Source organism: Triticum urartu, chromosome 2A (assembly GCF_056163025.1).
Source record: "Triticum urartu cultivar PI428250 chromosome 2A, HENAU_Tu73, whole genome shotgun sequence".
Classification (NCBI taxonomy): Eukaryota; Viridiplantae; Streptophyta; class Magnoliopsida; order Poales; family Poaceae; genus Triticum; species Triticum urartu.
The window spans coordinates 701,340,941-701,353,181 of NC_141874.1; the positions used below are offsets into that span (position 1 = coordinate 701,340,941).

The following is a 12,241-nucleotide window of genomic DNA, read 5'->3' on the forward strand; positions in this document are numbered from 1 at the left end:
CACTATATTTTTAAAATACAAAACTATTTAAAATAAATTGACAACATGTATTTTGGATAATGTCCAGCGTGATTTTAGAAAAAAGATTATATTTTTATCCAATTATACACCCAACTACTGATTTTTATTCTTTAATTTTCAAAAGTACGTGTTTATTTTCCCTTTTAAACTTTTCTCAGTTAAAAAAGTAAGCAAAACTACAAGAATTATTAATACATAATTTATTTTGCGTGGTATCCGTTGGTTGATCCAAATAATCAGGCTCGATTCATCATTTGCCAATAACAAGGCCGGCGTGCCCACGCCCTCGTAGCTTTTGCGATCGAAAATCTATAGCTTGCATGCATGCATGCGCTGGCCCGTGAACAGATCGAGATTTTTGCTGCTGCTTTGGAGCATGCGTTTGGGCCAAGCTTTGGATCCTTCCTATGCCCGACGCGGACGGCAGCGTGCCCAGCTACTACACTGCAAGCATGCGCGGCACAGTGATTCAATGAAACCAGCTACCTAGTCCGCTAGTCGTATTAAACAGCGGCAACTTGGCCTCCTCGCAAGCCTATAAAAGGGGGATCCAAGCAGCAGCATAAGCCACCACACTCTGCACATCACAACATCCTCTCACACATACAACAACACCAGAGTCCAGAGAGATCGAGCGGATCCAAGCCAATGGCAACCAAGAGCCTTCTTCTCGCCGCCCTCCTGGTCCTCGCCGTCAGCCTGGCACCGCACGGTGCGGAGGCGGCGGGCAAGCAGCCTCCACTGGCAATGATCTCCGGCGTGGTGCCATGCAGCGCCGGGAACTCCATCAACGTGGCTGCGGTTCCGCCGTTCCCGAGTAAGGACCTCTGCCGGCCTCCATAGCCACCTAAGCAATTATATTCATCAACCGTCTTACGTTTGCTTTGCTTCTTTGCTGTGGACAGATGCCGCCGTGCAGATGGTGTGCGGCCGTGATGTGATGGCCAGCGCGACGGCGGACCGCAGCGGAACGTACACCATGAACATGGGCCCGGCCACATCATCGCTGCTCGCCCCTCTGCTCGGCAACCAGTGCAAGGTGGTGGTGGTCACCCCGCTGGCCACCTGCAACGCGTCCCTAGCCAGCGTCACTGGGACGCTGACTGCACCAGTTCAGCTCCTGGGTATTGACACTGGCAGTGGCAATGGCAGTGGCAGCGGTAGCGGCGGCCTCGGGGGGCTTGGCGGCCTAATTGGCCTCATCGGCCAGATCGTGGGCGGCCTCCTTGGCGGCATCCTTAATATTATCCCATTGCCCTTCTCCGTCGTCTAGATGCTTCTACTACCGGCGTGTCGAACAAAAGACACGACGGACCTAAATAAATAAACACGTGCCAATCTATCAATGTACCCAACGGTCAACTGTCCCCGCTTTATTATGTAAAATCTACTCATGTGGTTTGTATTACCGCTTCTAAGAAGCACATAAGTAAGCATATCGCCTAATAGTAGTACTCTGAGTGTGTATCATGTGATCAATATTTGTTTGTGAAAAGTAAAGCTACGTCTGTGATTCTATATGTGATGAATTACTTGTTTTTTTTTTGACATTGTGATTGGCTCACTTCACAGTGGTACCCGTGCAAAGTTGTGTCTAACACGATAATTTTTGTATTACTAGAGGCTCACCCTTGCTTTGCGGCACCATTCTTCACTCATGCGATTAACTCTTTTTTATCCAGTAGATTTTTTGGGTTGATTGTTTTGTTTGGCTTTTATCTATGTTGGATTGGGTTTTAATTATGTTACATGTTGCAGTTTTTGTATACCGTGCGAGACTGCTGTTGGAGACACTATTTGTTCTAAGAGGAAAATGAAGTTGTTCGGTGCATGATTTATGGTGTCTTTACAGGCATCGGTCTTGGTGTAAGCAAATGGTGACTGTGTGAGCTCATATTCTATGATGAAATCGTAGAATTGGTTCGATAACGTTCGGGCCGTCCCATGAAGCTCTTGCTCGTTGAGCTCAGCTCCCTACACCGCTCGCTCGTTTAGGTTTTTTCCCACTCGCGACGCTGCTACTTAGGAAAAAAAGGCTACATTTTTTACTTGAAAGGTTCATTAAATCAAAAAATGTTCACAAATTTTAAACATATATGGATTAAGAAAACAATGAATGCTAAAATATGATTCTGACTTTAGAAACATTTTCAAAAAATATTTATGAATTTTAAAAAGTTTCTCAAACTAAAAAAATCTCTAATTTAAAATTGTTTGTGAACTTTCAAAATATATGCAGATAATAGTTCATGATTGTTTAAAAAATCATGGATTTTAAAAATATTTAAAGATTATTTAAATGTTCATGAATTTTTGTAAATTCTCATGAATTGAAAAATATAAAAATTAAAAAGGAAAAGGAAAATGCGAAACCCAAAACACTTAGCCAACAACACACACTTACAGGTGGACCCCTTAATGTCCCTAGAGGCCCCGACACACCAGGATGCTCCAAATCAAGGGAGAGTATATAAAATACTATGCCATGGATATATGAGTTTTCACCCAGATAAAATAATATGTTCATAATTTAAGCAAAACTATACAACCAACAAAGCAAATTAGTGTCTAGTTGATTTTTTATTCATCCACTTATGCTTGTTAGGTAAAAATTAAGCTCTGCTTAAATTTGGACAATTTTGTGATCAATTTGTGTTTTTGCCGGTACTGGTTCCTTTCTTCTTTTCACTTGCCATTAGAAACATTCTCTAATTTGGGCTTCAACCATCTTTTATGTCTTCTTTTTTCCCATACAATCTCAGGAGGCCGGGTTCCATTTGTGTCTTGCTAACTGATGTTGAAAACAAGTTGGTGTATCTCTTACTACCTCTGTTCTAAAATATATTTTGGAATGGAGGTAGTAGAAACTAAGAAGACTGGTCACCATCTTTTTGTGTGAGTCGACATTGATTCGATCCTACCATGTGACACATGTGGTAAGTAATTCAAACTATTTTAAAAAAAGACATTGATTTTTTTTGCGAAAAAAGACATTGATTTGATCATGGCATTCCACATTTCCACGTCACTATTGCAGCATGCAACATCGGTATAATTTATGTCCTAGGAAAGGAAAGAAAAAGGTAGGCCGAGGCCCAAAGAGCAATCTCGTTCCTCCTTACCTAGTACCATAACGGGCCAGATTCCAGACCACGTAGCATACTGGGCCGCTCCATCACACGCTAAACGCCCGGGCATTATGCAGGGAACAGAGGTGTTTTAGTAGAGAGATGCTACACTTACAGGCAACTTTCAACGCATTTAAACTTACGGACTGAAATGAAATCATCAGATTGAAATGAGGAGGGCCCCATCCTCGAAATTCAGGGGGAGGGATGAATTAGGCGCTGGCACATCTGTCCGTACGACAGTTTCCGTAAGCATCATCCATAAGTGAAGCAATTTCGGTTTTAGTACCACCTCGGCTGCTTACAAGCAGCAGAACCAGCTTAAAAGGGAACTTCCACTGCACTGATCCACGACCTTACTTGAACAGGATCTGTTCTATAGGATCGTACCGTTGCATCCTTGACTAATAAGGAGGCAAGCAGAACACTGTGTGCCAGAGCGTGATTAACGGCTAGGATCAGCTGCTAATCTATGGCTGTAGATGATCGTTCCTGTTCAGCCTAGCCTGACGCAGGGAGGCTCATAGGTTGCCTGACAAGTCTCTCTCCCCCTCCCCTTTTTTGTTCCCCTTTTTTGTTGTTCTTTAGGCATGTACGATGTAGGATCGGATATGACGTAAAGTAGGTTCGGATAGGGAAGCGGAATCCTCTCCAGAAGGCAGGTGCTTGAAGAGAAAAAGTGTGGTCCGGTGACGAAAGCCGAAAAGTTTGGAATGAAAAGTATAGATGCATGTGTACTAAAGTATTTATTTTCTATTTATTAATAAGGCCAACTAATAGTAGCTTGCATTGGGGAGAAAAAATAAATGTAGATGCTTCAAATTACTTTTTATCATGGGGCATATGTATCCATATGCCACCATTATACATGCCCTTACCATTTTTGCAACAATCTGCACACACCGGTGCAAAGTAGCAGCTGATGCACATTGACAGTAGCAATGCGTACTTGCAGCGCCATCGGCTGCACGATCGTGAGCTCTGCACATGGTACGGTGGTGCTGAGCATCCAATTTGCTAACCTTTCTTCCGAGGGAATCCAAGTTGCTGCTATCAATATCAACCTGGGGGCTTCATCCAACACACGAAACGAACTGAGATCGCTCGCTCATGTTGCCACATGGCCCGGCCAAAGGGCCCCTTTTTGGAGCGAGACGCGGCCGGTGACCCTCGCCGAGGCGGGGCCAGAAGCTCATGGGGCTTGAGCTGATTGAGCCATATGTCTCGCTGCAAAGCTTCTCATGCATCGATCGGCGCTGGCCCAGGCGCACATCTTTCCCAGATCGAATGAATCCTCTCCGATCTCCTACCACTAAAATTCCTTCTGAAAAGCTCCCGTGCACATGCGACAGTACGGCCAGCCGGGCCAACTCGCCGTGTCTCACTCCGTCGATCCAAATGATTCCTCTCTGGCACGGTGGCACTGGCACCGGCCATGCCTTGAGATTTCTCACGGCAACGGTCACTTCTGAAACAAGACTTCTCATGCGTGTGTGACCTCTGGTAGACTTCTGAAGTGATCTTATGAGCCCTTTGACAATCGAGCCTGTACCGTGCGTGATAATTCACACACTGTGCTGCGCAATCACTCCATGGTTCCACGTATACAATACTCTCAAGAATAGAATGGCATCCCCATGCCATGAGTCAACAAGTGGTCGCCAGGCCTGCAGGTTGGTCCATACATGCATTATTGCACATCCATGAGCACCCCCCGTGCTCCTCTGACTTCCACATTCGCATCACTGAAAAATGGCAGCCCCCACGCGGTTGAGGTTAGGGAGAAATTGCCGGCTTGGCCCGTGGTTGCTTGGTCGATCGTTGCCTGTGGCAGCACAGATGATGCACAGCACAACGTCTGACATGGTGCCTACTCCTTTTTGACACGATCTTGGTTAAGACTTGAGAGTCAACCGGCCGGCACCTGTTAGCTAGATCCCACGTACTACTGTCAGGCAACTGATGGGTCCCCATTAAATGCGTGGATCAAACTAAGCTTTGACTTTCTGTAAACGCAGCTATAGCTTGCATTATTCTGGAAAAAAAACACGGTTTTCTCCAACAAGTGCCCTAGCTAGCTATGAAACGCACAGAGAATTAAGCACACTAACCACGTAGTTAGCTTAGATAGCTTTCCTTTTGAGTTAGCTTATGGGCTTTGCTACATCTACGTAAATAGTCTAGGTAAACCTACGTGAGAGCTAGCCTGACATGATATGATTGGAAGAAAAAACGGCCCGGGCCCCACCCCGCGAAATTCAGAAGTTTATGTAAGAGTAAGTAGGTCCTTCTTTACGTAGATGTAGGATTATTGCCCATTGTTAGCTTAGCTAGCTAGACCGTTTTGCAGCAGCTCACTAAGCACAATGGCAGATGGCATAGGGACACTCGACGATCGAACCCTATAGTACAAACCGGCACTATAGGGCAATTTTCAAACTCTACCCCCCCCCCCCCCCCCCCCCCCGTGTGTCGCCATTTCAGTTCTAAAAAAATCAAAAGAAAATAATAAAAACTTTAAAAAATAAAATCCTTCGAGAGGTAGTTATATTACTACATCTACTAGTTAGGAAAATTTGAAAACTACAATTTGGACATGTTTTGCAAAAAGTGTAGGGAAAATGTAAAACGGCTATAACTTTTGCATACGATGTCAAAAAAACGTATAATATATCAAAAAATTCAGCACGAAAATCCGCATCCGATGGAGACCGCCTACGGCCTGTTTGGAATTTTTTAGAATCCTCAAATTCCAAAAGGAAAAAAAGATATGGTCAAATTTCAGTTTTTTTAAAAAAAATTGGTTAAATCTGGTCAAACTACTTATTCAAGAAGTATTAATGTTACTACATAATTATTCAAGAATATTAGTGTTACTAAATAATTATTTCAATTTTTTGAATTTTGGTCAAACTATGGTCAAACTTATTCAAGAAATATTAGCGTTACTAAATAATTACTGTTTTTTAGAATAATAGTTTCAAACTCAAACGGTGAAATGTGTGACTTCATGCTCAAGCTAAACTCCTGAGGGTTAATAGGATTGACATCTTACTATTGTTAGGAAAACAACAAGTGCAGACTCGGAAACGAAGGAGAATAGAACCCGAAAGTTAAGCGTGCTCGGGCTAGAGTAGTGAGAGGGATGGGTGACCGGTCGGGAAGTTAGATGAGAGGGATGGGTGACCGGTCGGGAAGTTAGATGAGAGGGATGGGTGACCGGTCGGAAAGTTAGATGATTTGGAATGAGTGATCCACACTTGAGCAGTTAAGAAAGGTGATTAGATACTAAATCATCAAATAATTCAGAAAAATTAAAAAATAAGAAAAAATAAAAAAATAAAAAAAATTTAGTACCGGTTGGTGTCCCCCATACCAGGGCGCGAGCTCACGCCACGTGGTGGCACTTTAGCGCTGGTTCGTGCCGAACTGGTAGTAAAGGAGGGGGAGAGCCTTTAGTGCCCACCCTTTAGTGTCAGTTATGAAACCGGCACTAAAAACCCTTACGAACCGGCGCTAAACCTCCGTTTTCTACTAGTGCATGCATGCACATGGTCGAGCCATCGAGTACGTCGAGACGTTTGAGACGGGCAATGCGGTACGTACACCAGGTAGGGACGGGTTGCATGCATGGTGCCACGGCCGCGATCGTCGGAAGGCTCCACGGCGGGAACGCCCCAGCCAGTCTGACGAACCGTCCGGTTAAACTTGCTAGTGCAATGCAGTGCAACCTCCGACGAGCATTGGTGGAGACAGTCTAAGCCTGATATGATCTGCAATTAGCACGTACGTAGTATTTTTTTTTTCGTTTTCGTCGCAGCAATGAGAAGGAACAACTAGGCACACGGGAACTGGTGGAATTCGACAGGGACCCAAAGGGAAATTTGGAGGCAAAGGTTCGCCCGATGTAACCAGAAAGGGAAAGTGAGAGTTCAGGGGTCACACAGGAGTTGACCCGTGCACCCAGGAGGCTGCGAATGCGATAGACACTGGCTCCACAGGCAGGCCCATCTGGCCCAGCGTACCTAACAACAAAATAACGATGGTGCGGGTCCGCATTGCGTGGGCCTCTGGGCTTCCGTCATAGCCCACCCGGGCTGTTCGCATGCGGCGTTTTGGGGTCCAGGTGGTGTTGACCCCCTATATATTGTTTGCACGTTGTCTCAAAAAAAAAAATATTGTTTGCACGCGCAATATACAGGATTTTTGGGCATGGAACCCGGACAGAAAGGGCCAGTTTACTGTAAGCCCGGCCTACAGATTCTTGCTAAAGACCAAGCTACAGCGGGAGGAGTGGCAAAATGGGGGCAGCGGGATGTCCTGTTCTGAGAAGGATGAAAGAGTGTGGAGTGCATTATGGAAATTGAAAGTCCCATCGAAAGTGAGGATTTTCCTGTGGAGACTTGCTCATCATTCCCTCCCGACAACGGACGTTTTGAAGCGAAGAAATATGTCAGCTCAAGACGTGTGCCCCCTATGCGGATGTGAGGATTCTTGGCGGCGTGCCCTTGTTGCATGTACAATGTCACGTTGCATTTGGGCACTGTCAGATGACATGTTGGTCTCCCAGATGTCGGACAACATGGAGGCCAATGCAAGGATTTGGCTGTTCGAGATGAGTGAGAGCTTGGATCATGATAAGTTTACAAGGATGGTCATTACACTTTGGTCTATATGGTATGCAAGGAGAAAGGCAATTTATGAATCAATTTTTCAGAGCCCACAACAAATGGCATCTTTCATTGACAACTACATCGCGGAGTTGGGTAATCTACGCGTTGAAAGTGTACATGCAATCACAAGATCAATCCCGGCTCAACAGCCCAAGCGGTGGATTCCACCCCCCGGAGGGATGGTGAAGATTAATGTGGACGGAGCCGTTGGGAGAACAAGGCGAGGAGGAGCAGTAGCGGCGCTATGTCGGGACCATGAAGGTAACTACCTGGGCTCATCAGCGATGGTGTACTATGGCATTACTGACCCGCTGCTGCTGGAGACTTTTGCTTGCCGTGAAGCATTAGATTTGGCGGATGATCTTGTGGAGCAGAAGATATATGTGGCCTCGGACTGCCATGAGGCGGTGAACGACATAAACAGAGGGACCGGAGGCCCTAATGCAGCTTTAGTTCATGAAATAACGAACCATATGAGTAGTTTTGTGTCTTGCTCATTTGTTTTCGAGCGTAGGAAATTTAATTTCGAGACTCATAATCTTGCCAAGTTCGCTTGTAATCTTAACATAGGTAGACATGTTTGGTTGGGTTATCCACATGACCCGAACCTTGTACCTATGACAATTCCTTTGAATGAATAAAGCAGGCAAGATTTCTCAAAAAAAAAAGGTGGTGTTGACCCCCTATGAGCCAGATGGTGAGTTCGCCCTCGTTTCACACTGGGCACATCATTAAAGCCAGAGAATTCACAAGACAGGAAAAAGGCACTGTATTATTTAGTGCACTCACTCATTGTTCGGCTTCCGTTAACGATAAGCTGCGTCCAATAGTTTTGTTGTACCCCTATGGTTATCCATTGGCCGCGAGTGTACATGACGTGCACGGAGTGCATAGTAGGGTTTTAGGTGAAGAAGAAACGTGCGTGCAGCGGATCGAACCTGTCTGAAAAGCGCACGGTATATTCTTTGTGGAAATAGCAAGTGCTCCTGGTGTTGAGTAATCCTGCGAGTGATGAATATACTATAACCACATCCACATGCATGTGAATGGGTTCTTCCCAGCTGACGCTTTCCACATTTTCCACGGAAAACCCTTTGGGTTTGTTGACGTTTTTGCTTGGACGGGTCAGTCACGGATCGTATATCCGGGTCACTCCCAAGTCCTAACCTGCATGTGTTAGGCGCACACACTGGCTACTTGCATATACTAAAATGCGGTTTAGCTCCGAAGAAAACAAAAGGCGCGGCAGCTGTGGACATGAGAATAAACTTGGGTAGTAGACCAAGTGGCGATCCAAAGTCAGACAACTCTTTGCTAATTAAGGGCATCTCCAACAACAACACGCAAATTTTCTCTCATATTCATCCGCGGACAGAAAGGACCAATCCACGGACACGGATAAGGAAGGCCGCCACCGAACCGTAGCCACATATATTTCAAACTCTTTTTCAACAAATCAGGTGAAATTCATGCAAACATGGATGGATTTCATACAAACGCATCGGATTTTTATTACATTTCAAACATTTAGAAGAAAAAACCCGCCCCTAAACCTATCCTACGACGGTGGCGGCCGGTGTCCAAGCCTGTGTAGTCCTCCATCCGCCGTCTCCATGAGCACAGACGGTAAGACCCGTGAAATGAAGATGCGGTCTGCAGCAACGAAGAGTAGAACACGGGAGACGGACCGGCCCACGTGGGACGCCACGCCCTGCCGCCTCCCGTGGTCTACTCATCCTCGAAGGAGTCTGGGACCTGTCCGTCGCCGGTGGACGTGAACTCCACGATGAAAATGGTGGCGTCGGTGCTGTCGTTGTCCCACAGGGATGCCTAATAGTTCGGCGGCGGCGCGTAGGAGGCGCAGCTGGCGATGTTCTCCTCCACGATCGTTTGGTGTTGCGCCTCGGCGGCGGCCGCTTCCTGGCAAGCGGCGGCTTGAGCGCGGACGGCATCGTAGATGGCACGCAGCTCCGAGATGAAGTTGTGGTTTGCCGCGGCCATGGCCGCCACGGCCTCCTCGCTCGCACGCTCGTCGTAGATCTGGCCGGCTGGCGCGCCGCTTCAATGCGCTGTAGGTCGCGTCAACCCTGAGCCTTCTTTAATGTGGAGCGGCGTGATCTACAGCGGCATGAATGCGGGCAGCTGGCGTCGGACGGGAACGTGCGCAGGCAAGGGAGGAGGGGATTGGGTGGGCCAGGGCGGTCAGAAAAAACGTGTGAGCGATCCGGATTCCCGCAAAGCCCTCCATGTTTGTCTTCTATTTGCGAGAGAAAATACGTCCGGACCACGTTGTGGACCGATAAAAATTATGTTGGATGACTTTTGCGGTCTAGATATTGTGGTCCGGACGGATACGGAAGAAGAGTCGGCGTTGGAGATGGCCTAAGGTTATCAGACAACTACTAGCACCATAGGAGTGTTTGTTTAGGAATGGCAGTGTCGCTGGCGCTTACTACTAGCTAGTCCTGTGAATCACAAGATGGGATGCATACATGCATGTCTCTTTGGGTCATTGGAGATGGTTGACCATTTTCCCTTGGACGCAGAGGCGGACCATGAAATTTTTTTAAGATGGGGCAAAGTCTCACTAAGAATTTTTTTTGATGCGAATCAAAGGAGTCAATATATACTAACAATGCACACTACAAATGAATAACCAAATACAATGAAAATGTAGACATGTTTCAATAGGAAAATAACCTAAAACATACTGATAATGCTTATAATGGCATCTAGAAGGCCCAGGCAATGGCAGTGCCCTACCCTTCTTCTGAAAATCTTTCTTAATTTTAACAAGAGCAATCTTTTGAAGATCTATCACTCAATGTAACACATCTTCCTTAATTTTACCAAGCGGACATGATAAATATACCTCTTCCTCCTCTTTCCTTTGCATTTGCTGGTTCTTTCCCCTTCTTTTCCATCTTATGGACAGAAGTCATAGAACTGCGCCGGTTGGGCATCTTATTAGCTTGTACGTATAATCATCTAAAAACAAAAAACTTGTGCGTACACTAGCATGAATGAAAAGTATAATTGTATAAACAAAGTGGTAGTGGCTGCAAATAGTTTAGAGCAGAGGAGTGGTTCAGAGTTTCGGACCCTGAGAGATTACCAGGAAAATCCTTAACTATCGTCGCCCGCTGGAGCCGTCGCTTTCTGCTGTCGTTGGAGCTTGTTGCCGCCGCCCTCTAAGCCCCCAGCCAGCCGCTGCCGTCCGGCCGTCGGCTGCCCCGTCGTTGGTCGCCCACGGCCCTCCTCGTCCTCACAACCTGGCCAGCCGCCGCCGCTGCGCTAGCTGCTTAGGGTTGCGTCGCGGCTGGGCGTCGTGTCTCGTGTGCGTGGGCGCTGGATCGATCTCGACCGGTTGTTACTAGCCCAAGTGCCCAACAGCTGGATGCGTCGCGTCGGCTCATTAGGCCAGGCTGGCCAGCCCTGGGTGCGGTCAAACGAGTCAAGCAATTCATTCAAGTATCGATCGATAGATGCATATGTATATAATTTTTTTTGCCCAGAAGTAAAGTATGTCGGCTGCCATACCCTGCCCAGTGGGGAGGTCCGCCAGTGCTTGGACGGATCAGTCACGGATTATCCCAAGTCCTAACCACGCATGCATGTGGTGTGTTAGGCGCACACGCTAGGGTTTTGCGATGGAAACGAGAGGGGTCGACGAGACCAACCAACTCCCACGCTCGCTAGGATCCAAACAAGTCGGGTCTGCCATGCATGGGTCTCGGCAGCTGTCGGGGAGAGAAACCGAGTAGACCCGGCCAGCACGTATGCTTCACGATCCAAAGTCAGACCACGCTTTGACCCACCAAACAGCTAAAAAAATTCGGATCTACTACTATATGCCGTGTCAACGCCGAGCCTAACAGCTCAAAAGTCGCACTCGATCATGACCCGCAACACGTCAACCCCTCTGCCTTTCCCCCCCCTCCGACGACGCGATCGGTCGACGCCGGCGCCCGACGGCCGGGTCAGCGTCGCCGTCTTGGCCGCGGCACGTGTTACAGAGAGCGGGTGCGCGCGCCGATGCTGCTGCTGCTCTGCGCGCGGCGGCGTGCCACGCGTGCGCGCAGTATAGCTGTCGTCGTCGCCGCCGTGCCCGTGCTTGCGCCGTGTGTCGCACAGCCAGCCGAAGACGGCGTCCGGCCGGCCGGGATGGCTCTCCGTCGCGCTCGGGGGCGGGTTCGGTTCCCTGGGTCGCACGGCACGCACCAGACCATTGGCGGCTTGCCGTCTACGACTTGATCGGCCCATCCACCACCAACAACAAAGCGAAGAAGATTGAATAATCGCCTAATCGTGAGTGATCGAGTCTAGCTAGCTATCTATCCATGACTATGTGCAATGCACACGATCGAGCACCAGACGATCTAACACTTTTCGCGGGTAAAATTATGTGTCCGTGGCTAC

The 12,241-nt window shown here is 47.5% G+C and overlaps 1 protein-coding gene and 1 pseudogene across 1 annotated transcript; both read left to right on the plus strand.

Annotated features, from left to right (window-relative positions):
* Window positions 1–578: 578 nt before the first annotated feature.
* On the plus strand, window positions 579–1,539 carry LOC125534186 (phylloplanin). Its single transcript, XM_048697466.2, has 2 exons — window positions 579–838; window positions 927–1,539. Exons 1-2 carry the CDS (start codon window positions 670–672, stop codon window positions 1,292–1,294), a joined length of 537 nt encoding a protein of 178 aa, XP_048553423.1. The 5' UTR covers window positions 579–669; the 3' UTR covers window positions 1,295–1,539.
* Window positions 1,540–3,499: 1,960 nt separating this feature from the next.
* Window positions 3,500–3,686, plus strand: LOC125541989 (small nucleolar RNA U3; annotated as a pseudogene).
* Window positions 3,687–12,241: the final 8,555 nt, after the last annotated feature.